General features: G+C 21.3%; 3 protein-coding genes across 4 annotated transcripts in view; 1 reads left to right on the top strand and 2 right to left on the bottom strand.

Moving 5' to 3' along the window:
• Positions 1-1,418, bottom strand: part of LOC122715478 (chaoptin-like) — a 9,794-nt gene extending 8,376 nt beyond the window's left edge. Inside the window, exon 1 of the mRNA XM_043937704.1 lies at positions 1,296-1,418. Within this exon, the coding sequence (XP_043793639.1) occupies positions 1,296-1,298 (3 nt within the window). The 5' untranslated portion in view covers positions 1,299-1,418. The remainder of the gene's footprint in view (positions 1-1,295) is intronic.
• LOC122715479 (lysophospholipid acyltransferase 2) lies at positions 760-25,575 on the bottom strand. Of its 2 annotated transcripts, XM_043937705.1 has the most exons (11): positions 25,242-25,571; positions 7,453-7,598; positions 6,696-6,773; positions 5,324-5,415; positions 4,259-4,370; positions 3,908-4,043; positions 3,660-3,807; positions 3,377-3,582; positions 3,023-3,220; positions 2,781-2,932; positions 760-2,705 (listed from the first exon to the last, which is right to left on the bottom strand). In XM_043937705.1, the coding sequence occupies exons 1-11, from the start codon at positions 25,323-25,325 to the stop codon at positions 2,558-2,560; spliced, it is 1,500 nt and encodes a 499-aa protein (XP_043793640.1). In that variant the 5' UTR covers positions 25,326-25,571; the 3' UTR covers positions 760-2,557. The 2 variants fall into 2 exon arrangements, with proteins under 2 accessions (XP_043793640.1, XP_043793641.1); XM_043937706.1 differs by lacking the exon at positions 7,453-7,598 and having other exon boundaries at positions 25,242-25,575.
• Positions 9,868-11,110, top strand: LOC122715480 (hymenoptaecin). Its single transcript, XM_043937707.1, has 2 exons — positions 9,868-10,028; positions 10,753-11,110. The coding sequence occupies exons 1-2, from the start codon at positions 9,942-9,944 to the stop codon at positions 11,062-11,064; spliced, it is 399 nt and encodes a 132-aa protein (XP_043793642.1). The 5' UTR covers positions 9,868-9,941; the 3' UTR covers positions 11,065-11,110.

The raw sequence follows: 25,575 nt of genomic DNA, 5'->3' as shown, positions 1-25,575 counted from the left end.
GTATATTATTAATATGGTAATAAAAAAATTGTTTAGATAATTTATTAGATTTTTTTTATTAATTTTAAAAACGATATTATAACATTTATATCAATAGAAAAATACGCTTGATATTTGTTTCTTATGAGCAAATAAATTTAAAAAAATAATAACACAATCTATGATAATTTTCAGCATTTCTCAAAATTAATGTAAATGTATTCCAATTTTGCATATATATCCATGTAAAGTATTTCCTTCTTAATCAATCATTATGAATTTTTTTTCTAAAAATATAACTAATTTATATGGAAAATAGATAAAGAAAATGATAATATACGTATAAAAAAATCAAAGAAATTGAAGTTGTTTGAAAATTTGAATAGAAAGATTTTTTTATATTTTCGTAAAAATAGCTATTACGTTGAATTTAGAAAATGCAAAAAAAATATTACGATATAATTTAATTAATAAAAAAATCATTTTTTATTTCTATTTTAAGGATAAAAATATTGCTAATTGCTATGTTAGATTCAAAATTATTTTTAATATCTTAAACTTATAATATAGTAGCAAAAAATTTTGGAAAACATTTTTTTTTTATACATTTATACTATTTTTTTATTTCTTTGAAATTTTATTTTTTAATGACACAAAACTAAAACTACAGAACTAAAACTATTTCTAATTAACAAATATTAATAAATTAAAAGGAAACTTATGGATGCTTGTTTACAAATGCTAAAAAAAAAAAAAAAAATAAAATAAAGAAAACTGTGATATTTTTCAGAAATTACTATTTATATAATTATTTATACAATAAAATTTATATCAGATTTTAATAAAGATTTACAAAAATCAACATATCTTAAGAAATTGGATTTGTATCATATTATTGTACTTTCTTTCGAAAACGTCGATTCTGTTGCATTATATATACGCTAAACAAAATTTTTCTTCAACTGACAATTAAAAATTGAATCCAAAAATTTAGTATAAACATACAATTTAGAAATATTTTATATCTTATCATCCAACAAACTAATTATCAACTAAACACTATATTCCTGGTTGTGCAAAGGTCAAATATTTTTTTAGGAAAAAAAAAAAAAAATAAAGAAAAAAAACACTTAACGTGATATCACTATTTCATTCAATTTTTATTTATATTCAATATCTCTTTTATTATGAACACATTAGATTCTTGATGCCACACAAATTTTTTATTTTTCTCTTTTTCATAATTTAAATAATACTCCGTAATGTTTCACTGCCCTTTGCACATCCACGATTTAAACAATAAATAGAAGATTTACCATATTTCCTTGGACCAAGAGAACACTATCAGTTCATCAATCGTAGCTCGCGATGATTGCACTGAAAATTTTACTAGCTAAGTGGCCGCTGCCACCCTATGTACTAGGGCTTCGGGAGTGCCGTCAGTTTCAGTGCTTCTCTTTACCCGATTATAAGGACAATATTCCATTAGGCAGCGAATGAAAATAGTCATGCAAAACTTTAGTAAACGTTCAAATTATGCCTATATATAATTATATAGGAATATAGAGGCACGTGAGGCATAATAATAATTTTATTTATCGAATTTTACTCAGCTATAAATGTATTTTCATATCTTTCGTATAAAAGTTATAGTTAACCGGTGGAATTTTATTATCACATCAATTTGAATATAGATAATAAAAATTATCCTTATAGTTGTATTGCAATTTTAGTCAATTTCATAAAATTTAGAATTTACCTACAGTTGTTGATAATTGTACAATTAATTGGAAGTTATTATAAAAGAATTCAAAGGTTGGATTTATCTTATAACATAGGATACAATTTTAAAGGAAGAAAAGTTTGATAATAACAAAATGATTTGGAAAACTATTTCTAAATTTGATTTCTAAATTTTTACTAAATCACTAATTTGTATTTGATACTTACGTATTCATATCCTAAGGGCCGAGCATCGTATCATTATTTTGTAATTATATTTTAAACGAATATTTGTATTAACATTAATAAAATGCTCGGAATAACGTTTCATGAATAAACATTGCAATTTATTTTGAATTAGTTATGATATTATTAGATATACTAAACGTATAAAACTGCAAAAATTACTTGCAAACGCTTAGAATAAAAATTATGTGACGTTCAACTAGAATGTCATCATCTATTAAATATTCTAATGATAAATGTTATAAAAGTAAAAGAACAAAAAAAAAGCATGACAACATTAAAAAAGACTATCCATTAAATTATAATATTTAGTATATCGTCTCCGTTTGTTCTTTTTTTGTTAGCGATATTGTAAAACAGCTAAGTGTCGATTTCTCAATGTACGCACGAGACACTCATATAAATATACGATCACTCACTTATATAAAACAAATATACTTTTTACACTCTCGACATAGAATTTGTACCAGTAACACGTCGCAACAATAAATATTGTACGTATATATGTGCGTCTATATAATATATATACATAATATTTATATGCATATTAAAACATTCATAAAAAATATTTATCTCTTATGATCACTTTTTGGCCACATCGAAATAGAGTTCACATTGATTTGCGCGCAGTTCCGTTGATTAATTCCTGAGAAGATTTCGATTCCACTTCGATTACTTTCGTGTGTGAGATTTTCGGAAGACGTGGTGCAATAATTAATATAATTAAACCGATTACATGTCCAAATAGATATAAATGCCTATAAAAAAATTATATAATTATATAGTTATATCATAATTATATTTTAAAATTAGAAAATATTATTATTACTCACAGGTACATTCTGACACTTGGCATAAATTCCAAGATTAAAAAGCTCAATGTCAGGTAGGCCATTGTTAATCGCGTTGAAATGAACGTAAGCGCATCATAGAGGAACTTTAATTTCTTGGACCCTAAGAAATATGGTCGTATGTTACGACGAGCCTATTTAAAAAAAAACATAAATAAAACTTTATTAATAATCACTTAATAATTTAAAATATTAAATTTGATATTATTGTAAACTTTAATTACAGTGCGTGCCACGATGGTGAAAAATGCTCCATTGGCGAATGTTATGTAATAACCAGGATAAAAACCGTGCCATAAGGCAGAAAGGGAGTATGTGAACACAAGTTTATTGTATTTTGCCCTTTCGTACACAATCGATCTAAGCCATCTATTGGTTCCTTTATTCCAATGTTCAATACTGTCTCTTAAAGTAAGAGCCATCTAAAAAATAAAATTATTTTATAAACTTATATTCATTTAAATCTGCGAAAATGTTTAACAAAATCAATAATGTCGTCGAACTTTATGGTATTTTTATTTATGATTTATTTCTAAAATATTTATATTTTATATTGTTATGATCTTTGTTAAACTTACCTCGAAACCTCTAACATCAACATTAGAATATAAATCCCATTTAGCTTCACCATTCTTATCATATTCACTAAAACCAAGTCCAGAGTTATTGCAAATCGCATCTGCGAAAATCCATGCATGATAATATTTGAAACGAGCTAGCATAGCAGTTATTAATAAAAACCACATCTTATAAAACAATGTTGTGTTTTCTAAGAAATTTTCCTCTGCAAATAGAACAATGTTTTGTTAGAATAGGCAATATGATGCGATAATAAATATTAAAAAAATATATGAGTTGAACCTTTTAGCTTTTGTATCGAGTATGATGGAATGAAAGTCACAAATAGAGCTGCGAACAATAAGCTTATTATGACCTTTTTTACTACAACCGGTGTTGGAGATGGCTCTAGAACTATTTCGTCATAGTGAGTGGAATTTTTATCATAACCCTTAAAAGAAAAAAAATAAAATTCAATTTGTTTTCTTTTCTTTTTCTTTTTTTTTAAATAGAAAATATACAGATAATAATAATTAAAAAAAAAAACTAACTGTCAGAGCTTTCGTTCCACCTATATTACGTCCATGAATGAAATCGATGTAATCGCGATAAAATATCACTGGTCCAGCCATCAACGCTTGAAAATGGAAAACATAGCTGAAATATTCTAACATCGTTGGAATCTTTCTGAAAAAAAAAAAATCAAGCATATAGCAAGTTGATCCCAAACAATAAGAAAATAAAAAAGATATGAGCAATAGATATGTGTGATCAGATCATCCTTGAATACAAATGAAAATCATGCATGTAGAGATAATGTTTTTTCCCCATAATGTTTGTTTTCTGTATTAAATAATTAATATCATAGAATAAACGACCGGTTAAAAAAGATGTCAACTCACTTCACGGCTTGATGACGTTGCGTTGGCGTAAGTTCCTCTTCACGTCGCGTTAATCCATCGTGTATGCTGAACGCGAGACTGGTTACTTTCTGCGTTATCACCATAAGTGGTCCTGGAATGAACACGATGTAACGAGATCTTTATTTAGAAAAATAATTTTATTATAAGGTTACGTCTTTGTTTTTATGCTGTGCAATATTACAGCATTTTTATACAGTATTTTATACAACATTTTTATTAATATAAATTCTTTTTATATTATATTATATTATATTATATAATATTTTTATATCATATAAAGTATAATATCAGTTAACGTTTCATTACAAATTTAAAAAAATATTCTACTGTAAATATTTAAATAAATTATTTTTTTTCTTTTTATTCATTTTTTTTATATATTTTACCAACAATTATTTATTACAATCGATTACATCAATTAATGAATTACTGTTATTTAAAAATCTAATTCAATTATTTAACAGAATTATTAATCGAAAATGAAAATTTATAGGATTTATGTGTAAGTGTCCCATTTGAATAGATTAGAAAAAATCGTGATATATTTTGAAAATAGTTTTTAGTAAATATTTTTAATAAGTAGTTAATAATTTATAATTTATTTATTCTAATATAATTACAATACTATTTATAGCAATATTAAAATGATTCTTATTCAAAGACAATGACTACTTATTCCGCATGTTAATTTTTTCCTTGTATTATATGGAAATAAATCGAAAATTATTTAAATGAGGATCGCAAATAAGATTAGAAGACACTGGAATATATCATTTTAAATCATTAAGAATTGTCAAAGGAAGAAATTAATTTAAATGAAATATGAAACAAAGAATTAACAAAATCGAATGATAAATACATTGTAAACAACTTTATGCAATTAATGTAACATCCCTTTTAATTACAAATATAAATCATTTTTTAAATTACATGTTGAGAATCTTTGATATTTAAAACGATAAAAAAAAATATATAAATATTATAAAATCTCGTATGATGAAATCGCATATTGATTTTAAAAAATTATACGAGTCGATGACTTACCAGTGATATCAAGAGTGTATGAACCATAATTATAGATTTGTCGATGAAAGTGCACACAAGATAGATAAAGAAGTGCCGCCGTCAGCACTACCCTGAAACGTATTACTAAGATAAATTGTTGAGTTCAAGGAATATTTTATTATTAATAATTTATGTGAAAATAAATGTGAAAAGAATTCAACATTTAACACCTATTGATGTTTAATGGTAAATAATAAAATTTTTTGTCAAAATGACTACAGGAGTGTTTCTTTAGTTTTTATTTATTGCATAAAACGAGAGTAAAAAAAGAAAGAAATTATTTGAAATTCTGTAACAACTATTTATTAACCAATAAAATCATAATTAAATCCATTTAATTTTATTTATTTTAATTATAGAGTGTAATCATTATTACTAAAGTAGAATTTATATAAATAATAATAATAATACTAGTAAAAAATTGAAATACCAAAGATTTTTATTATATAGACAAAAAATATGTTTTTATTATGTAGACAAAAATATGTTTTTTATTATTTAAGAGTATCAAATTATTTAAACACAATCATGTTTACGAATAGTACTGTTAGATATTCCAAAAACTTTAAATATACTTATGCAATTTCAATTATGCAAGTTCATAATTTTAAAATTATGTAATTAAGGGAAAATCTATTATATTTAATATTACTTTGAAATCTTATAGAACAATTTGTTAAATGTTCAGTTTTACATATTATAATAAAATTATAGAATTATAAAAAGAAAAAAAGGAACAAATTTGTAAATTAAATATAAATTGTAAATGATAGAAAAATATATAAATTTTTATATATTTTTAAATGTGTGCATATTTTCAAATATTATTAATTTAAATTGCATAAAGATATAATTTTTTTCATATTTTTATCATATTTGTTTTATATATTAATCTTATTATTTCATTGTATAAAATAATATTTTTCAATAAAAGAATAAAGAATATTATTATCGTTATCTCAAGAAAGAAATACAATATATACAAATATTTACATGTACTGGATTGATAATATGAAAAGCGAGACGCAGTGATCAAGTATAAGATTTGTCAAGCGAATATTTGCAATAATTATAAAACTCTTATATTTTTATTATTTTAATAATTAATTGTGTAATTCGCCTATGTTTATTTATAAAATTTCAGCGATGTAAATAATTACATATTTATAATAAATATTTATAATTATAATATAATTTACATATCTATATAATCTACATATCTATATTAATGAGTTCTTTTTATTAACAGAAGAATATTACAATCTAATTGTAAAAAATTTCTATAGCATGTAAAGTCTATGATAACTAATATAAAAAATAAATCATAATGAATAAATTGTTATAAACTTGCCTCTGCATATTATGAGGATTTTGTGTACGCATTACAACGTAACATATGGCGGGGAGGCCTGCAAGATGTATCGCCTGCCTGAAAATGAATTTTTTTTTAACAAAACAAATTTATTGTAAATTATACATTATTTATTATAAATTAAGTTAACATAAAAACAAATTGAAAAATAAAAACAATTTGAAATTTTATAATATATTTTTTATTTTAATTCTCTACATTGATAAAAATAATTTTAATCGTATATTGTAAATGAATTTTTACAATATTTGCTGAATAATATACAAATAAATCAGATATATTTCTTCAAAATATATGCTTTATATATGCTTTATAGTTAAATATTATGTAAATTAATATACAGTTACAATGTTATATTTAAATAAATAAAATAAATTAAATGAAAACAGTTAATAATATTTTGAATTTTTATATATTTTTTTATAATAATAATCTTTTGTTTTTAAACAATAGAATTTCAATAATTGATGAAATTTTGATTATTTTTAATAATTGTCTGAATTTTTTATTATAAATTTAATATGCAATTATTTAATATATAGTTACACTACAACAAAAATGTTATATTATTTGTATAATATTTATTCTTAAAAATAAAATATTTAATACAATAATAAATCATAAATATTTTGTGCATAACATGAACGTAAAACAATGATTTTGTATCCAATCATTACTTATTAAAGTTTTTTTTGAAGACTAATTGATCTGTTTTTATTCACGTAGGATTGTTTACCTGCCGAAGCAAAAATATCCAAGCATGAGGCCGATGATGAGACCAAATACATGTCTGGTTGTTGCTGTTACGGCAACAGGACTAAGAAACGTTCTTAAAATTCCAGCCAATATCAGTGCTGTGATTTGAGATAATAGAAAATTCACCTGCACACAACGGGAAAAATATATTCATTATCATACTTAATCAATGTAACAATGAATTTGATCAATTGTAATGAAAAATATGAGATTATAAAATATCAAATTTTTATATAATTTTCAAATCGATTTTATTTTTTAATCCATTAATGCATACATTAAGAACTTTAAATATTAAATATTAAATTATATTAAATATTTTTCGCGTAAGGAAAATATTTCATATAATATAAATTTTATAATTTTATTTATAATTAAATTGAATTTTTCTTATTTTCAGATCGATTATTCTAATTTCAATTACAAATTTGTTATTTAATAATAATTAGATTTAAAAAAAAGTTTATTATAATAATTATTTTTTCAAGGAATCGATAATTGAAAAAATATCATTATAGCATATATAATATATATAATATTATTTCTCTCATAGCACGAACATGCAATTCAATAACTTATAAAAATTTATATCTTAAATAAAATATTAATTAAGATGAACATTTCTGAGATTTAATAATTACTTTAGAGTTCAATTTCATAAAACATTATAATTTGAAAAAAGATATTATATAAATATCACATTTTTATTCAATAGATTTATACATACGTGTCTGTGGCAATAGAAAAAATATTTAAATTTTTATTATACAAATCGTTAATGAAATATCAAATATAATATTATATATAATATTATTAATAATTCATTTTAGAAATTTGTAAAAAATAAAATAAAATAATCGATATTAAAAAAATGATTAAATGATTAAATGATTAAAAAATGATAATAATGATTAATGAATTAATAAACTTATTGATAAACAAAAAAAAAACAAAAGTATTTGTTATCTTATCATTTCCTTAATTAGATTTCGCGGGGAAGAACTAAATTAATCTCTTGCAGATGACAAATATACTTTTCGCAAGAATTATGCTCGGTTCAAGACCATTATCACGATATTGTGAACAATTTTTTTACACGCATAGATTAAAGACTGTAATCGGGGAATATGGAAATTCTAAGTAATCATATTTTCCACGGGCTTCCCCAGTTCTCAAAGAACAACAGAATGCGTATTGTATGAATTGTGAAGGCCGTGCATGAAAGAAAACACGCTAGCTTATATTATTTCTATTGTTCCTCGATGCCTATAATGCTTCGTATCCATAAACTAAAGCATGTTTAAAAAACAAAACAAAAAAAAAAAAAATAAATAAAAGAAAAAAATGCCATAAATTGCATTGATAGGAACATTTTACGTAAAAAAACTATGTAATACATATATTATCATAATAAATATTGCTGCAGAAAAAGAGAGGGAAAAGATTTATTTCAATTTTTTAAGAGATGGAATTGAATGAAATATGTTAAAATATGTTAAAAATGTTAAAAATTATTATAAATAATTGAAAAAATTTGTTTTCTATATACAGAAAAGATTTTCATTAGTATTCCATCGCTTAAAAATCAAATCAATAATTGATATCATTTGTAAATAAATAAATAAAGTATTATAAACAATATATAAATAATATATAATCCTGAATAGATAAATTATTTCTTAAAACTATTTTTATTTTAATTTTAAAACAATAAAATATATTAAAATTAAAATATTAGAAGAGATTGAAAAAATTTTTATGTATAAAATTATTCTTGTTTTTTATAAATAAATAAATATATACTATCATAAATATTTGATTAAAATTACATAATAAAAAATTATTGTAACATAAATATCTCCAAATAAATTGATTATCAATTTATATTATTAATTTGTAAAAATATCAAATATAATATTAATACATTAAATATTAAAAATCTTAGAAAGAAAAAAATCTTTGTAATTTTAATAATGCTAAATTTAAAATTAAAATTAATAATTTTATATTATATTATATTATATTATATTATATTATTATATTATATTATAACGTAATCAAACGTAAATGAATAAATAAATAAAAAAAATAAATAAAAGATTGAAAAAATATAAATTATAAGGTCATTTATATTTTATAACAATAATGCGATAAATCTTGAACAAAAATAAAAATTGAATATATAGTTTTATATGTAAGTTCATATTATTGACCCCTAATGACCCGTACAGAGGAATTCCCCGAGTGCAGATATGCAGAGACAAAGATAGAACCGGATAAGAAACCGACGGTAATTTCCCGTTTAAAATATCGCAAAGAAAACAGGGAAAAAGATGTCAACGTGAAATTTGTATATAAATCGAAGCTTTTGTCGAATGTGACATCAGAAATCATTCAGCTCTACAGACAAGATCATTACAAATCTTGTGCTTAAGAATTCGAAGTGAACAAAAAAAAACAATTTCCAAGATGAAATTCATCGTGTTAGTTCTTTTTTGCGCTATTGCATACGTTTCTGCTCAAGAAGAATTGGAACCTGAGGATACAATGGATTATGTGAGTATACATTATTTCATTCTATTGAATTAATTTTGAAATTTTTATGTAAAACATAGTATTTTAAATTTAATAACGAAAATAGTGGAACAATTAGATATATATAATATAATAAGAGATTAAAGAAAAAAAAAAAAATTCTTTAATTTGATAATAAAGTTTTAAAATTTGGAAAAGAATAATAATTTTTTGACTAAAAAAATATATATCTTACATAGAAAAAATTGTTAGAAACAAAAATTTCTTATAAAATATTATAAATATAAATATATTACGCTAATAATATTTCAAAATCTTTTAATTTGAAACATAAAACAATTATATGCATTTATATGCAATTATATGCAAATATTGCATTATTATAAACTATTGATTATATAAATAATTTTTTAAACATAAAGAAAAGGAAAATATATATTATCAAGTTTACTAAATCGAAAAATGTATGGATATCAACAACGATTTTTTCATATTCTTCTCAAGTATAAGAAATATTATTATTATTAAAAAAAATAAAAAATTATTTAAGAATCTTAAAATTTTCATAGCAGCGAATATCCTTTAAATCTTTCTACTTTTAACTATCTTTTGATTTCTTCTTTCTACCAATCCTAAATGATCCTCAACACACCATCTCTTCATTTCAAATTCCTTTTATTAATCCTAAATTTAATCGAGTTTTTTTTTCCTCATTAATCGTTAAAATTTTCCTTTTTTTCCTCAGATTCCAACTCGTTTCCGACGACAGAATGATCCTCACAGAGGATCCATCGTTATTCAAGGAACTAAAGAGGGAAGAAGTCGTCCATCCTTGGATATTGACTACAAACATCGTGTCTACGATAAGAATGGAATGACAGGGGACGCCTATGGTGGAGTAAACATTCGTCCTGGACAGCCTAGTCGACAACATGCCGGATTCGAGTTTGGGAAAGAATATAAGAATGGTTTCATCAGAGGACAAAGTGAAGTTCAACGTGGTCCTGGTGGCAGACTTTCACCATACTTTGGAGTAAATGGTGGATTTAGATTTTAAAATATTTTCAAATAACAATTGACAATAAATTAGCGATTCATAGCGATTTACGTAGCATTTAATAATTATTTATTCCAGTATAATGCATTTATTTCATTTTGATCTTAATAATTTATAAAAATTAATATTGATTGGTATGATATTAAATATTGGCAGATTGTAATTCGGATTGTAATTCAATTATATTAATTGTAATATAAGAGATTTGAATAAACATAATTTTATAATTATAAACTGTGTGGTTTTTTCTATCAAGGATAAATGAACTCGTCGACAAGTGCGAATGAACTTTTGCCGTTCAAGTAGAACTGAGTGCAAGTAATAAGCGTTTCGAATGAAGCTAAATCTTTTGATAACGTGTAATGAAATTACAGTTACTCGAATATGCGTATAATATGCAATAATAGATGTTATGTGATAATAAAGCAGCATTGTTCACTTATTTGGTTATTGTTGAGTACAATTTTAGAACATTTTATGCGAAATATTTTTACAAAAATTATATATTTTATGATCTAACTTAAGTTTAACGAAGTAAAAGATATTACTTATAGAATACATGAAAATATATATGATATATTTAATGTATAGATATATAATAGATAGATATATTTTTATGAGTATAAATAAAAGATAATTCAAAAAAAAAAAATATGATATAAATTTTTATGAAGAAAACGAAAAACGATAAAGAATATTTCTATTATTTTATCTTCACTTATTTTCTTATATTCAAATTTCCAGTTAATAAAATATATGTATAATATATAATAAATCCAATATCAATGCAGTTTAATTTTATGATGCAATTGAAAAGCGAATAAATTTATTAATCAAAATCACACAAATAGAAGAATAATGAAAAATATCACGACGAAATTAATAAAAATAAAATTTGTAAAATTCACAAATCAATTAATTTATAAAAATTTTAAAATAATTTGTTCAAACACATGATATTTTTAAATACAATTCATAAGAATAATACATATATAATTGTCATGTTACAAGAATAATAGAATAATTTTTAGATTCTAAAAATTAAAATATATTTATTTTGTTTAAATTTAACAATTGTTAAAAACACATCGAAATCGTTATTTTTTTTCTTAAATAAACATATTAAGTATAAATATAATTAATTTAGGGAACATAAAAAACAATTTTTTTTTCTTATATATTTTTATTTGTAAAAAATTATAACTGTAATTACAATATTTTAAAAGAAATACATAAAACGCAGATTATTTATTGTAAAAATGTAATATATTATTTATTTTATTATATAATATAATTTTTAAGATATTTATGAGAATATTATAATATTAAATTCTTTTTGTACGTATGATAGCAATTTAGTAGATACATTTACTGATATTAAGACATTCAATTTTTCTTAAATATCTTAAATCTTTTTGTAAAAGTTGCAACTTAACAAGATATAACTTTTTTACAATTGCACATCAAATGGAATCAATTAATTTGATGATTTTCCATAAAAAAATTTGGTTCTTTCAATGAATTAAAAACTATTTTAGATTTTTTCAGATAGCTAACTTAAAACGATTTTAAAAAAGTATAACATTACAAGAAGATGAAACTCTTTATATATTACGTATAAAATTTTATAAATGATAAGATATCATTGAAATATCAAATAAATATAATCCATCTCAATCATTATTCTAAAAAATGAAATCATGAAGATTTTAAAAAAATAGATAAGCAATATACAAAATATAAGCAATCTAGAAGAAAAAGAAAAAGAATATTCGTACTATGAACTTCTAGTGTACATCTGGACTTTGATAATATCTAATAAAACTTAAAATAGTTTATCTAAACAACTTATCTATTTGCTTATGTCAATGTTTTATAACTTATTAATATGAATACATTTGAAAACGTAAAAGAGAAATATAAGAAAGTATACGTCATTATATCATTAGTAACATTATGCTATTTAATTAATAGTTAAAAATAATGTTCTAAAAACAAATTATTATAAAATATTGCTGTAAAACGCTTGAAACTCATCAGCTTGTAAGAGAATAATAAACTGGGTCTCTGATATACCAGGTACGAAGAAAAAAAATTTTCCAAGCCAATAGTTTATATATAAACCTGCTATCATAGTGCTCGTCAAGCAAAGAGTGCCATAACAAAAAGGATTGACCTACACGATCCCTATATATTATCACATAGTATCGTAACATCGTAAACGCCATTTTGTATTCGGGCATCGTTTGATATGAATCGTTCGATGTAGAATGACCAATTGAGAGCATTAATACACACGTGACTGTATTTCATCGCGTCATTGCGATAAACTCTACAACGTATAATTGAAATTCACGATATGTATACATATTTAACATATTAACGTTAATATGTTAACGTATTTTTTGAAGAATAGATTCTAGAGACAAAAATATATAAAAAATATTTATTGGCATTTCTTTGTTATAAGTTATAAGCAATTGAAGTTTACGTTAGATGAAATGGGACGAAAAAAAGAATGAGACCATTCTGTTTCCGTTCTACCTCGCCATTATATTCTATTTTTATCTCATTTCCAATCCTATTACTTCAATTGCTTATAACTTAATAAATAGCCTTAATCAACAATTTAATAACAATTATATCAATTTTGTATATTTGTTTAATTTATACTCTTCAAAATTCTCACAGATTTTATTAATATCCTGTAATATATTAACTCCTTATCTTAATGTTGTTTAGAAATAATTTAATTTTATTAAGTTAATAATGGTAAAATAATATTAATTCAAGATTGATAAATCTCGAATAATCAATACAATTAAAAATTGCTATTTGGATTATTTTATGATAATATATACTGATATATAATATATATGTATACGTATATTAATTACTTATCGTATCATTTTAATAAGAATTATCTAATTGAATAGTTAATTTGGTGATAAAACACGAATGAATGCAAATTATAATAAAAATAAATATAGTATATTTAAAATTTTAAGAAAAAAAAATCTTATGGAATATGGAATTATGGAAATTTGATCGTTTGATCAAAATTCTTGAATAATAATAGAATAAATGAAAATTTAACGTAAAGAGATATTATACAGAAATTAATATATCTTCAATTGTAAAAACTCAAAGAAAAAAAATATTCCGATATTCAATATAAAATGTGTTTTCTCATTCAAAAGTAATTTTTGATTAATTTTTATTTTTTCGCATTCGTATATTTATTCTTTTATATAAAATATTATATTATCATAATACAAATTTCATGTGTCCAGAAATATCTTTCTGGCACTTATTCATTAAACAACATTTGCTCGTTTTATCTATTCAAAATTTATTTTGCACGATCGCGTATAAAATACTCGTAAAAAAAATCACGACAATATTTAGTTTTAAATTTCATTAAAAACAAAAATGACAATATTAAAGAATCGTCTTATGAAATCATAGAAATTCATTCGTTTTTTTAACGAGAAGAACAAAAAATAAATAAACTATGAAACATAATTAACGTTTATATATTAACACAAAAAGTTTCTCCGATATCACGAATAATTTTATTGCCATTTAACGCGATAAAAACATAATATCAAATGAAGTCCGACTTTGCTCAACTTTAAGACCATAGATTAGAAATGATTCGTAATCGTTACGTGAATTATTATCTCATAAACTCTGTATTTCCTTATCTTTATTGAGTGACATTTGATTCTTTTCTAATTTGTCTTTCTCGTTTTTCTCGTATCAAAGACTGTTCAATTTGTAAAATTCTAATTTCCGTCAAAAAAATATTTTGTTTCCTCATTTCTTCCTAATATTTTTTTAATTTATTAGTTTAATAATTGATTTATTAACATTATACTTATATACATAAATGATTGTAAATAAATTTGCACTTTGAAAGAGTTTAATATTAATATTTTTGATTATTAAAGATATTTTTCTACATCTATTTAAAAAAAGATTCAAAAATGTATAATATTTATATATTAGAAACTCAATCAAATATAAAAAATTAATATTTATAGAAAATTTGAATATTTGTTATCAAATCATATGATTTATAAATATTAAATACAATTCATATAATTTAAATAGATATTTCTATATATTTCCTATATGTATCTAGACAAAATATAATTTGTAAAAAATAAAAAATCTAAAAATAATATCTCTTATACAACAAATTATACAACAAATTATATATATTATAAATTGTAAAATTAAAAAATGACACATCAAGTTTTGTCATTTTCATCACAAAAACGTATATTTTATAGTTTTTGATTTACAATGATACGTAAATATAAAATATATAAATATAACTTTATTATAGTAAATATAATTTCCCAAACATAATAATAAAAATATATTGTTTATATAACAAGAAAAATCATAAGATCATATAAATAGTTCTATCCATCTTCAATTGTCCTAATTATTCCTAACGGATCTTTGAACTATCTCTTTAAATCAAAACAAATTAACATTCGTATGATTACACTTCCTCTAAATTCGTAACACTTGGTCGTTTCTCAATCTCTTACGAAGAAAAAGGATATCATTTCTCATTTAATTTGTCATTATATTCCTATGGTTTATATATCAGCAGGAAGCCGGTTCATCAAAGCTAATGACAAATAAGATTTGTCCGACAAAATGCGATAACGGGATCAGCTGAGAGATTACACTACATGATTGATTTTATGATCGCGTGCAAAGTATTTTCGTTAAATTTCATTTTCGCGATTAATCAATTATAAAAATATTAAATAATCAGTTGATCTTTGGTTGATCAGTGATCTTTAATATTTTCTCTAATGATGAAAAAAAGATCATACAATAATGAATATATAAATAAATTCTTATTTTATATCTATTAACTAACTATACTAATGTTAAGAATATATTTTTTTGAATAATTTGAATTTTGATGATAAAGTATTGTTATCTCATCCTTCCTTTTTTATTTAACTTTTTTTTATTTAATAATTTATATTGTCATTTATATTACAATTGATATTATAACATTCAAAATATTAAAAATTTTATGAGTACAATTATTTACTTAATTGAAGTAAATGTTTATAATGTTCATCAATGACAAAAATTGATTTTATGTCAATGAAAGACTTGATTGATATATTGAATATTTTTTTGTTTCTTTTGATGTAAGCTCTTAAAATCTTTTTTTTTTTTATCTTATATAACTTAAACTTTAATCATAATGATACTAAACACAACTCTATTCATATATATAAATTCTTATAGCTTTTGAATTTGGCGGAAATGAACTAACATTATTACAAATATACACATATATGTTATACATTATATCACATAACAAAACATGTTCTATTCTGTTTCGAAAAAATTATTTCACATAATGATATAAATCGAATTTTTTAATGTAATGATAGTAATATTTTTATTTACAAATCCAACTGAGATCTAGTAATGCTAAAATTTAAAATATTTCTGAATCATATTTCTGAAACATATATACATATATATTTCTATACTATACTATTCTTTTAATTAATTTTAATATAAATTAGATAACATTATTTATACATAATATCATTTTTATTGTAAATAATAAAATTTAATAATAAAGTAATAAAATTTAGGTTAGGATAAAATAGGTTAGAATAGAATCAGCGGTCACCGTTACACGACCGTCTGTGCTAGAAAGTTTTTACAAATATCTTCTGGAAACTAAGACTGAGCAATGGTAACAATTACAGAAAAAAGTTATCTAAAGTACGACTTTAGAAATATATTTAAAATGACGAGCAAAATTATTCTGAATAATTATTACTCAAAGAAATTTTGTATAATTATTATAAGAAATTTTTTATATTTCTATATATTTAAATAATTCTCACAAAAATTTATGGATTATTCTAATGCATTATATATTAAATAATTTATTACATTAAAATAATTTATTACATTAAAATAAAAATAATTTAAAATAAATAAAAATAATTTAAAATCTAAAAATAATTTATTACATTACCATAAAATTTCCAATTTATAATTGAAAATTATATTTTTGAAGATAAATGAAATCATAGATACCTGTTAATACGAAACATGGCATGGAACAGTTCATCAGTTTCCCGAATGATTTAATTGATCCTCCAAAACCTAATTAGACTTTAGAGTATACTATTCACAAATGATTAAATTGAAGTATTCTAGAACAAAAGAGCTCGCGAATTTCAACATCTCAGAAATAACTAAGAGGCGCGAATGTAGTTCATGTTCTTAAAAAACAATGACATCCTCTTAAACAATAAAACTAATTTTCTTTTAGTCTTATATAAGAATCTATTTATATACTATTTATATTTTTTTATTTTTTTTTGTTTTTATTATTTCATAGATATTATAATAGATATTCACAGATATTATAATGTATTATAATATATAATTTAACTCTTCAATTATATTTCATATATGCAAATACTCGAATTATGTAACATAAATCTTGTTATAAAAAAATGAACAAGCAAAACATGATTTTTTCTTGTTCTAAAAATATAACAATATCAAAAAAATCAGAATTTCCAAGTAATTGAATGTTTGTTTTTAAAGAAGAAATATGTATGTATATTTTTAAAAAGACTCATAATTAGTCTCTCAATTTAATTTATAATTGTAAAAAAAATCTGGAGTTTCGAATATTAATAATCTTTTCGATAATAATTTACTTTTAATTGTGATTAGAAAATGTTATATATTTCTTTAAAATTACGATTAGAAAATCGTGTCTTCTTTCATATAAGTAAAATATTAATTTTGAAATATGAAAGGAATAAGTAGAATAAAGATATAAATGAAATGCAAACTAATTCTAGCAGTTCATAATTATAAGTGAAAATTAATTTGTTTCTAATTTTACATATGTTAATCTTAATGAAAAAATAAATATTGATTATTCATTGAAATATGATTACAGAAATGTATAATCTTTCCTTATGCAAATCCAAAACATCCAATTTTGCAATATTTTTTATTTTATTTTAAGAAAGACTGCAAAAATGTCTATTTATTCGATTTTAAATTTATATATTCATTTATATTGTATAAATTTTTATTCATTTTATTAAAAAATTTTTTATATGCTCGTTTGATATTTATAAATAAATATTATTAATTTTGATTGTATTATACTATTTATATTATATATATTTTGATTATATTTCACAATGTATATATGTGAATATTTTTGTATGCATTATTATATGTATTATAAATTCTATAATTTTATTAATTCAGATCCAAAATTTTTAATTAAAAATTAAAAATTTTATTCTATTGCTCTTAACACGAAATAATTCTATAGATTTTTCTGAATAAAATGATATAAGTAATTATTAGATTACATATTAAATATATTAAACATTTAAATATATAAAAATCAAAATTAAAAGAATGTCAAAAACATATTCATTTTAACTGATATTTTTCAAAAGCTAAGAAAAAAATATAATCATCAGAAAATCTACAAAATCACTTTTGTAGAAAAGTGAAATAATTTGGCAAAATATACAATAACAGCAGTAGTATTCAATAATAATAAACACTTCTATTTCGGAAAATTAGACAACTGCTATTATTGAGTACCACTGCTATGCGTTTTGCCAAACTATTTCGCTTCTATATTGATAACAGAAATAATTTTATATCTTCTTTTAATGTTTTCATTAGCAGAAAGATCTTTTCAAAAATAGGTTTTTAGAAAAAAAAACAGCAAATTTGTATTATCAACACATTAAAATATATAAAGAATATTGAAAAACATAAAAACAAATATGCATTGAATAATGTAATTTATCTAAAGAAAAAGTATGAAGTTTTATAATATAAAATAAATTTGAAAATATTAATATAATACTTATTTTTCAATGATATATATGAATCATATAGTATATATGAATCAACCAGAGATCAACCAATTAAGATTAATTGAAGTGAAGTGTTAATAAATATATATGAAATAAAAAAAGAAAATAAAGAAATTCTAATTTAAAAAATAGTTGTCCATGAAATTATCAAATCAATAATAATGGAAATAAAAGAAAGTATGAAATTGCGAATTAAATATAAATAATCGAAATTCAGAGTACTGAAGATACTTGGATCTCGAGATTTCATTATTGTAAGATTATATTTTTCTTATTAAAAAAGTTTTTTCTTAAAAAAGAATTATTTATTTATTCAAGATTAATAAATAGTAATTAATCATATATATTAAAAAAAAAACACGATCTTGATTAACTATTTCCGTACACGCGCAACTCCCAAACTAATTTACTTAGTATCAATGGCGATTTATCTCGCCACAAGTGTACAAGATGAACAAATCACGCTGAACATGATACTCGATCCGTCAAAGGCCAATGATCTCTGCATGTTTATTCATAGTTATATGATATGCGTGTAGTATATTTTCACATATATTTGGCAATCTTACGTATCTTTTGGCAAACTTAATTCCTTTTTCCATTTTAAATTATAATTTGATTAAATGAATGCAATTTTTTTCTTTAAATAATTCCATTTAATAATTTTTCTCATTAATATATATACGTATAATGTATATAAATGTGTATTGTGATAATACGATGAAAATAAATATATAAATCTAATAAGATAAAAAATATATTTCTATCAATATCAAAGGTTATATTGCATATTAAAATATTTAAATAAATCTAAAATAAACAAGATTCAGATTCAATTTTTTTTATATTTAAAAAATTAGATATGATAAATTATATATGACGTGTTAATAAATATTTTTCACAAATGAAAAAAACAAAAAATTTATAAATTTTAAATTATATAAAATAATAAATTTACAAATTAATAAAAAAATTAATTATATTTTAATTAATGCATTTAAATTAAAATTAATTAAATAAAAGCAATAAAAAAAAGATATTTAATATTTTAAATTCATAGTCATTAATATTTATTAATAGTCATTTATATTTATATAAAAAAATTTTTTTTAAATTATGAATGTATATGTGTATATATATTCTATTTATAATCGCTATTTAATCCTTTAAATCGATCAAATACGAATCAATAAATTCTTTATTCATATATATAACAAGCATCTTGATAATATTTTCATTAATAATCTTCAATTTAACTATTTTCATATAATTGATAATTAATTTTACTTATTACGTTTTAGGATAAACGAATTATTTTTTTACAATTGTATTATTTTTAAAAATTAAAAATTTCAAACACAAAAACGTTATTTTTATCTTCATGTAACAAAAAAGTCGTGCATTTATCGTTATTTTAAGATCTGACATGTGACAATGAACTATATGAAACTGAAATAAGAATAAATATATTCAAGTACATATTAATGTGATGTTAGTTGACAGAGTTCACACTACATGACATAATCATTATAAAAATTGTGTCAACGAAAAAAAATTAATTAATCAAATTATTAAATATTCTAATTTGTAATTAAATTTTTCGTTTATTATTTTATTGAATATATACAAACGAAATTTTTAATAAAAGTGTAAATATGTTATTAAAAATCTATGTTATATAATAATATTATATAATATTAATTATTAATTTTCAAATAATTATATGATATAATAAATAAAGTTAAGAACACATTAGAATTATAATAAATTATATTATTATATAATTCAACACTAAAACAAAAAAAAATATATTTTAATTTTAGACATTTAGTTTCAATATATAATTTTAAGTAATTATATTTGAATATGATAAAAACAGAGAATATTCTTTTTTTTTTATGTTCTGGATGTTATAAAAAAAAAGCGATGTTAAATGATATGATTCTTGATAATTCATGAATTCATTAAAAACTTTTGATTTAATATATATTTAGATAAAAATTTAGTAGAAAAAGAAAAATTTTAATTTATATTAAATAAAAAATTTTAGATAAAAGACATTAATTAAAATTATAAAATTTGCATTGATTTAATAAAAAAAATTAAAAGAAATTCTATTTAGAAAAATACAATTGATATTCAAAATAATCATCATCAAATGTCATCAAAATCTGAAATCAATATTTTGAATTTGAGGAATTATTCAAAGATCAAATTACGAATGTTTAAAATATCTAATAATTAAATACTTGGTGTTTGATTTATATCTTACACCGAAGAACAATTAACTCTCGCGATCCGATGTCCGAATCATTTTTAATCCAATCGATTTAGTAATGGACGATATGGTTCATTAAATTACAAAAATTATATATACATGTATTAGTATGAGCTATTTTTACCTCAATCATCGAACCGTTTTTATTCGAAAATTATATATGATATTTTTAATACTAAAAAAAGCATTACATTACAACGATATATTGTACATTATACATATATATTTCCTACATTCATAATATTGAATATATAGCTATTAAAATTGAGATTATATTATATATAACAAAAGTAAACATGTTTTTCTGTACATTATTCGTGACTCCGTTCAAAATAACGGAACATTAATGCAATTCCTACTAGTGACTAAAAGTCCTTCGATACAAAACGGTAACTTACTCCCGCCACTTCTCAAAAATAAAAGACAGTCATATTCTGTTACGCATTCTTCAAGCTGCATTACAATTTTAGCCTTCGATGTATTCTTTGCTGAGAATCATTTATAAATCATATACTATACATACTTTATATATAGTATAATCATTTCTCGATTACACCTTGCATAGACGTTCGAGAGTTAAACTTGACTGCTTCCTTGCTATATTGAAAATGAATCAGTAAAATTGATAACTAGGGAATAGAGAATCATGTTGTGCTCAAGCGATACTGAATGAATCATATGCAATTATTATCACATCTTTTCTTTTTTTCTCTATTTTTTTTTCTTTTCTGTTTTTCTGTAATTAATTTTGGCTATATGATTTCTTCTTTATGATATAAAAGTAATTTTTTATCATTAACATTAAAAATAATTCTTATTCTATATATGAGTGTGCATATTATTCATGATTAATAATTAATAGTTAATATTATAAAGTAATATTATAATCGGTGATAATGGAATTAATTGAGAATACAATTGAACGATAGAATTGCGAGCAAAGTGTACAATAAATTCAAACGATCTTGCATCGAATTGCATTCCTTCCAATCGATGACGTTAAAGTATCTTATGCAATTCTAAAATTAAACAACAGACTACGATAGGTTATACGGTTACAAATTTTAATAGTGCATTCAATTTTTTTTTTATTATGAAATTGAATCATTTTATTTGCATACATATAATAATCACTTTTATAGATATTTCTACATAAATATTATTTACATAAATTCAATTTATTGGAGTGCGAATAAACAAATCAATAAACAAATAAAATTTACAAATTCATTCTTTATATTAGATATTAACTATATTTTGTATGAAAAATAGTTATAATAGTTAATAAAAATATAAAATATTTTAAATAAAAATTATTAAATGAAATAAAAAGCGTATACAAATATTATGAAAGTAATATTAATCGAAAGAATAAATTAAAAAAAAATAAAGTATTTAAAAAAATTACAATAATTTTATATTTATGGAATAATACGGATAATTTTGGATTTAATTAACGATATCATCATGATATTGCATATAATAATTAAAAATTCACGTATTATAACTAATTCTTAATATGCACTATAAATGAAAATAATGGAAAAACGAATTCTATTAAAAATAATACCATGTTTGAAACAAGCGAAAACACCCGCTGCTTTGCTGTATTGCACAGCAATTTTCAGGATACAATTACTACCGTCCAATTGGCAAAAAGAGATAACTGGATTAACCCTAAAATATATATAATAAAATACATAATGCATAAGCTGTTTTTTTCGAAATTATTATAGATAAAATTGATTTGAAATTTAGATACTTTAAATAGCTAAAAAGCAAAAAAGCTACCAACATTTTAGAGATTACGATGAAATATATAGAGATGAAATGGATGTAATTTCACATTTTTTTTAAATTATATTATATAAATTTAATTTTTTTTATAATTTTTCATTATTCTTATAACCATTGTTAAGTCTAACAAATTTTATTTGAAATATTTTTTTTATTTTATATAATATTAATTTTATTTTATATTAATATTATATTTTTATCAAATTTATTTTATTTTATTATTTTTATATAATTAAAATGTTATAATTATCTATAATCTTATATATAAAAAATAATTTTTTTAAGAATAAATTTGGAAAATGATTAAAATATTGAAAATATATTGAATTTATGAATATTAATTATATTTTATAAATATATTTTATATGATTGAATTAGTTTATATAGTTTATGAATTGCCAGTATAATATCGCCTTATTCCCGTATCTTAAAAAAATATAATATAAGCCTTATCGATGAAAAGACCAAGTGTTTCTTTATATTTTATATTTTATGAGAATGAGATGATATGATATTCTCAACTTAATAATCAAAAATTAATAAAATAATTCAATTCATTTTTATTAAATTTAAGTAATGTTCATAAATCTAATATTTTTTAATTTTTATCATCTTTGAAACTTAACTTACTTTTAAAAAAATTATTCTTTATTTTAACTATTATTCTATATTTTAACTATTCAGAATAAAAAAAATATATTTCAGATAATAGTTATCAGAATAATGAAAAAATAATTTCTCACGCTTTATGTGCTTTACTTTATGTCTCTGATTTATTTGCATCAATTTTACGAAATACTTCTAAATGAATACAATTAAATCTTAAATTGTTATAAATGATTCAGTATTGGAAAAATATTCAACTTACTAACAACATTTTTTAAATCTTAAATTCAGTACAATATATTCATCAAAATATTATTAAAATTTTGAATGTATTAATATTATTAATAATATCTATTTTATTAATTATTATCTTATTATTATCCTATTTTCTTCATTTAATTTTATTTTTCTTCATTTTAATTTTATAAATATTAATCAATTATATTTTTAAATGAATATTTGTATGTATAATAAATAATAAATAATATTTTTATTAAAATTTTACTTACTTTTCTACTTTTATTTTTTGCTTTTTACTAAAAGAATAATATTTATTTTTTAAATAACTAATTCATGATAAATATTTGTTACAGTCGGCTTTTCCCAACTGTTGCATTTGATGCTCAAACCATCTTCGAATATATATATATTCACCGGTCATTCTATTTACAGAATATACATATTCTTCGCTGTATATCTTTCTTTAATAAATGTGTTACATTTTTCTATCTTTTAATAATAATGATATTATATCAAAAGATTTTTAATATTATCAATATTTGCAATCTGAAATATACATGAATATCCTGATTCTTGATTTATCAAGAAAAACAAAAAACAAGACACATAAAAATCTTATGTTCACATTCTAATTAAATTAAACTTCAAAATAAAATCAAAAAACTTCCACAAATCGTACGTATATTAGTATTTTTAATTTCTCTGTCACACCATAGTTTATATATCTTTCAACAATAAATATATAATATACATATCGCGTATTTGAAACGTTAAAAATTAATTTCTTTTTTATTTTATAATTAAAACTTGATAAATTATATAGAACAGCTAAATAAAGATAAAAACTAACTACTTACTACATCAGAATTATGTATAAACTAATATATTAATGAATTCACAATATTGCGTATCAATTTTGCAAAAGGAACTTCAATGATGATATTTATATTAATCCCTTGTATTTATATCATATGAATTGTAACATAAAGAACTTATTAACAGATACTTCGAATCCTTCGAATTATTGAATCAGAAATTGCAATATTGTTTTTTCTTATATTTTATTGAAACCACTTTATTTATGTGAAAGATAATTAATAACAGTTTATTAATTTCAAACATGACAATTTTTAAACTTAAAAGAAAAAATCTGACAATCTTAATATCAAACGTAACATATCAATCATTTTTTAATAAAAATGACATACATATATCGAACATAATGTAAACTTCGATTGATGCGCCCTCATTTTGAGCGGTAGAAAGATAAATAAGAGAGATAATATCTATGTAAAAAAAATAAAAAGGGATAAATTTCTCACCTGGTCCACTGGTACATCGATAAAATCAGCGAGCCAGGAAAAAGTTCGGAAACCGTCGTAATAGTCCTCTACGGCTGCGGTCATTGTCAATGATTATACAATAAAGTTAATACACGCACATACACCACCGTAACGTTGATATATCTCAAACGATACTAACGTATTTAGAAGACATGATTTCACTCTGTTTGGTTTTTTTTCTTTCAAAAAAGTATTCGTTTCAAAACAACGACTCTACCACGATAATAATGACGCCTCGGCGACAGTTCCTGAAATGCAGCGCCGCTTCGTTCCGCGCCGGCTAACAATCTTACCGGCATTCAGGGCCGTATCC

Source organism: Apis laboriosa, unplaced genomic scaffold (assembly GCF_014066325.1).
Source record: "Apis laboriosa isolate Shangri-la unplaced genomic scaffold, ASM1406632v1 scaffold35_cov144, whole genome shotgun sequence".
In the NCBI taxonomy this organism is placed as follows: Eukaryota; Metazoa; Arthropoda; class Insecta; order Hymenoptera; family Apidae; genus Apis; species Apis laboriosa.
The sequence above is the reverse complement of the archived record's forward strand: the minus strand, read 5'-3'. Positions and strand labels throughout refer to the sequence as shown.

Excerpts from the sequence above, each read along its gene's own strand:
- LOC122715480 (XM_043937707.1), top strand. The coding sequence starts at position 9,942 with ATGAAATTCATCGTGTTAGTTCTTTTTTGCGCTATTGCATACGTTTCT. Across the intron at positions 10,029-10,752 it reads CTGAGGATACAATGGATTAT|ATTCCAACTCGTTTCCGACG; the intron begins GTGAGTATACAT and ends TTTTTTCCTCAG.
- LOC122715479 (XM_043937705.1), bottom strand. The coding sequence starts at position 25,325 with ATGACCGCAGCCGTAGAGGACTATTACGACGGTTTCCGAACTTTTTCC. Across the intron at positions 6,774-7,452 it reads GGATATTTTTGCTTCGGCAG|GCAGGCGATACATCTTGCAG; the intron begins GTAAACAATCCT and ends ATTCATTTTCAG. Across the intron at positions 4,371-5,323 it reads ATACACTCTTGATATCACTG|GACCACTTATGGTGATAACG; the intron begins GTAAGTCATCGA and ends TGTTCATTCCAG.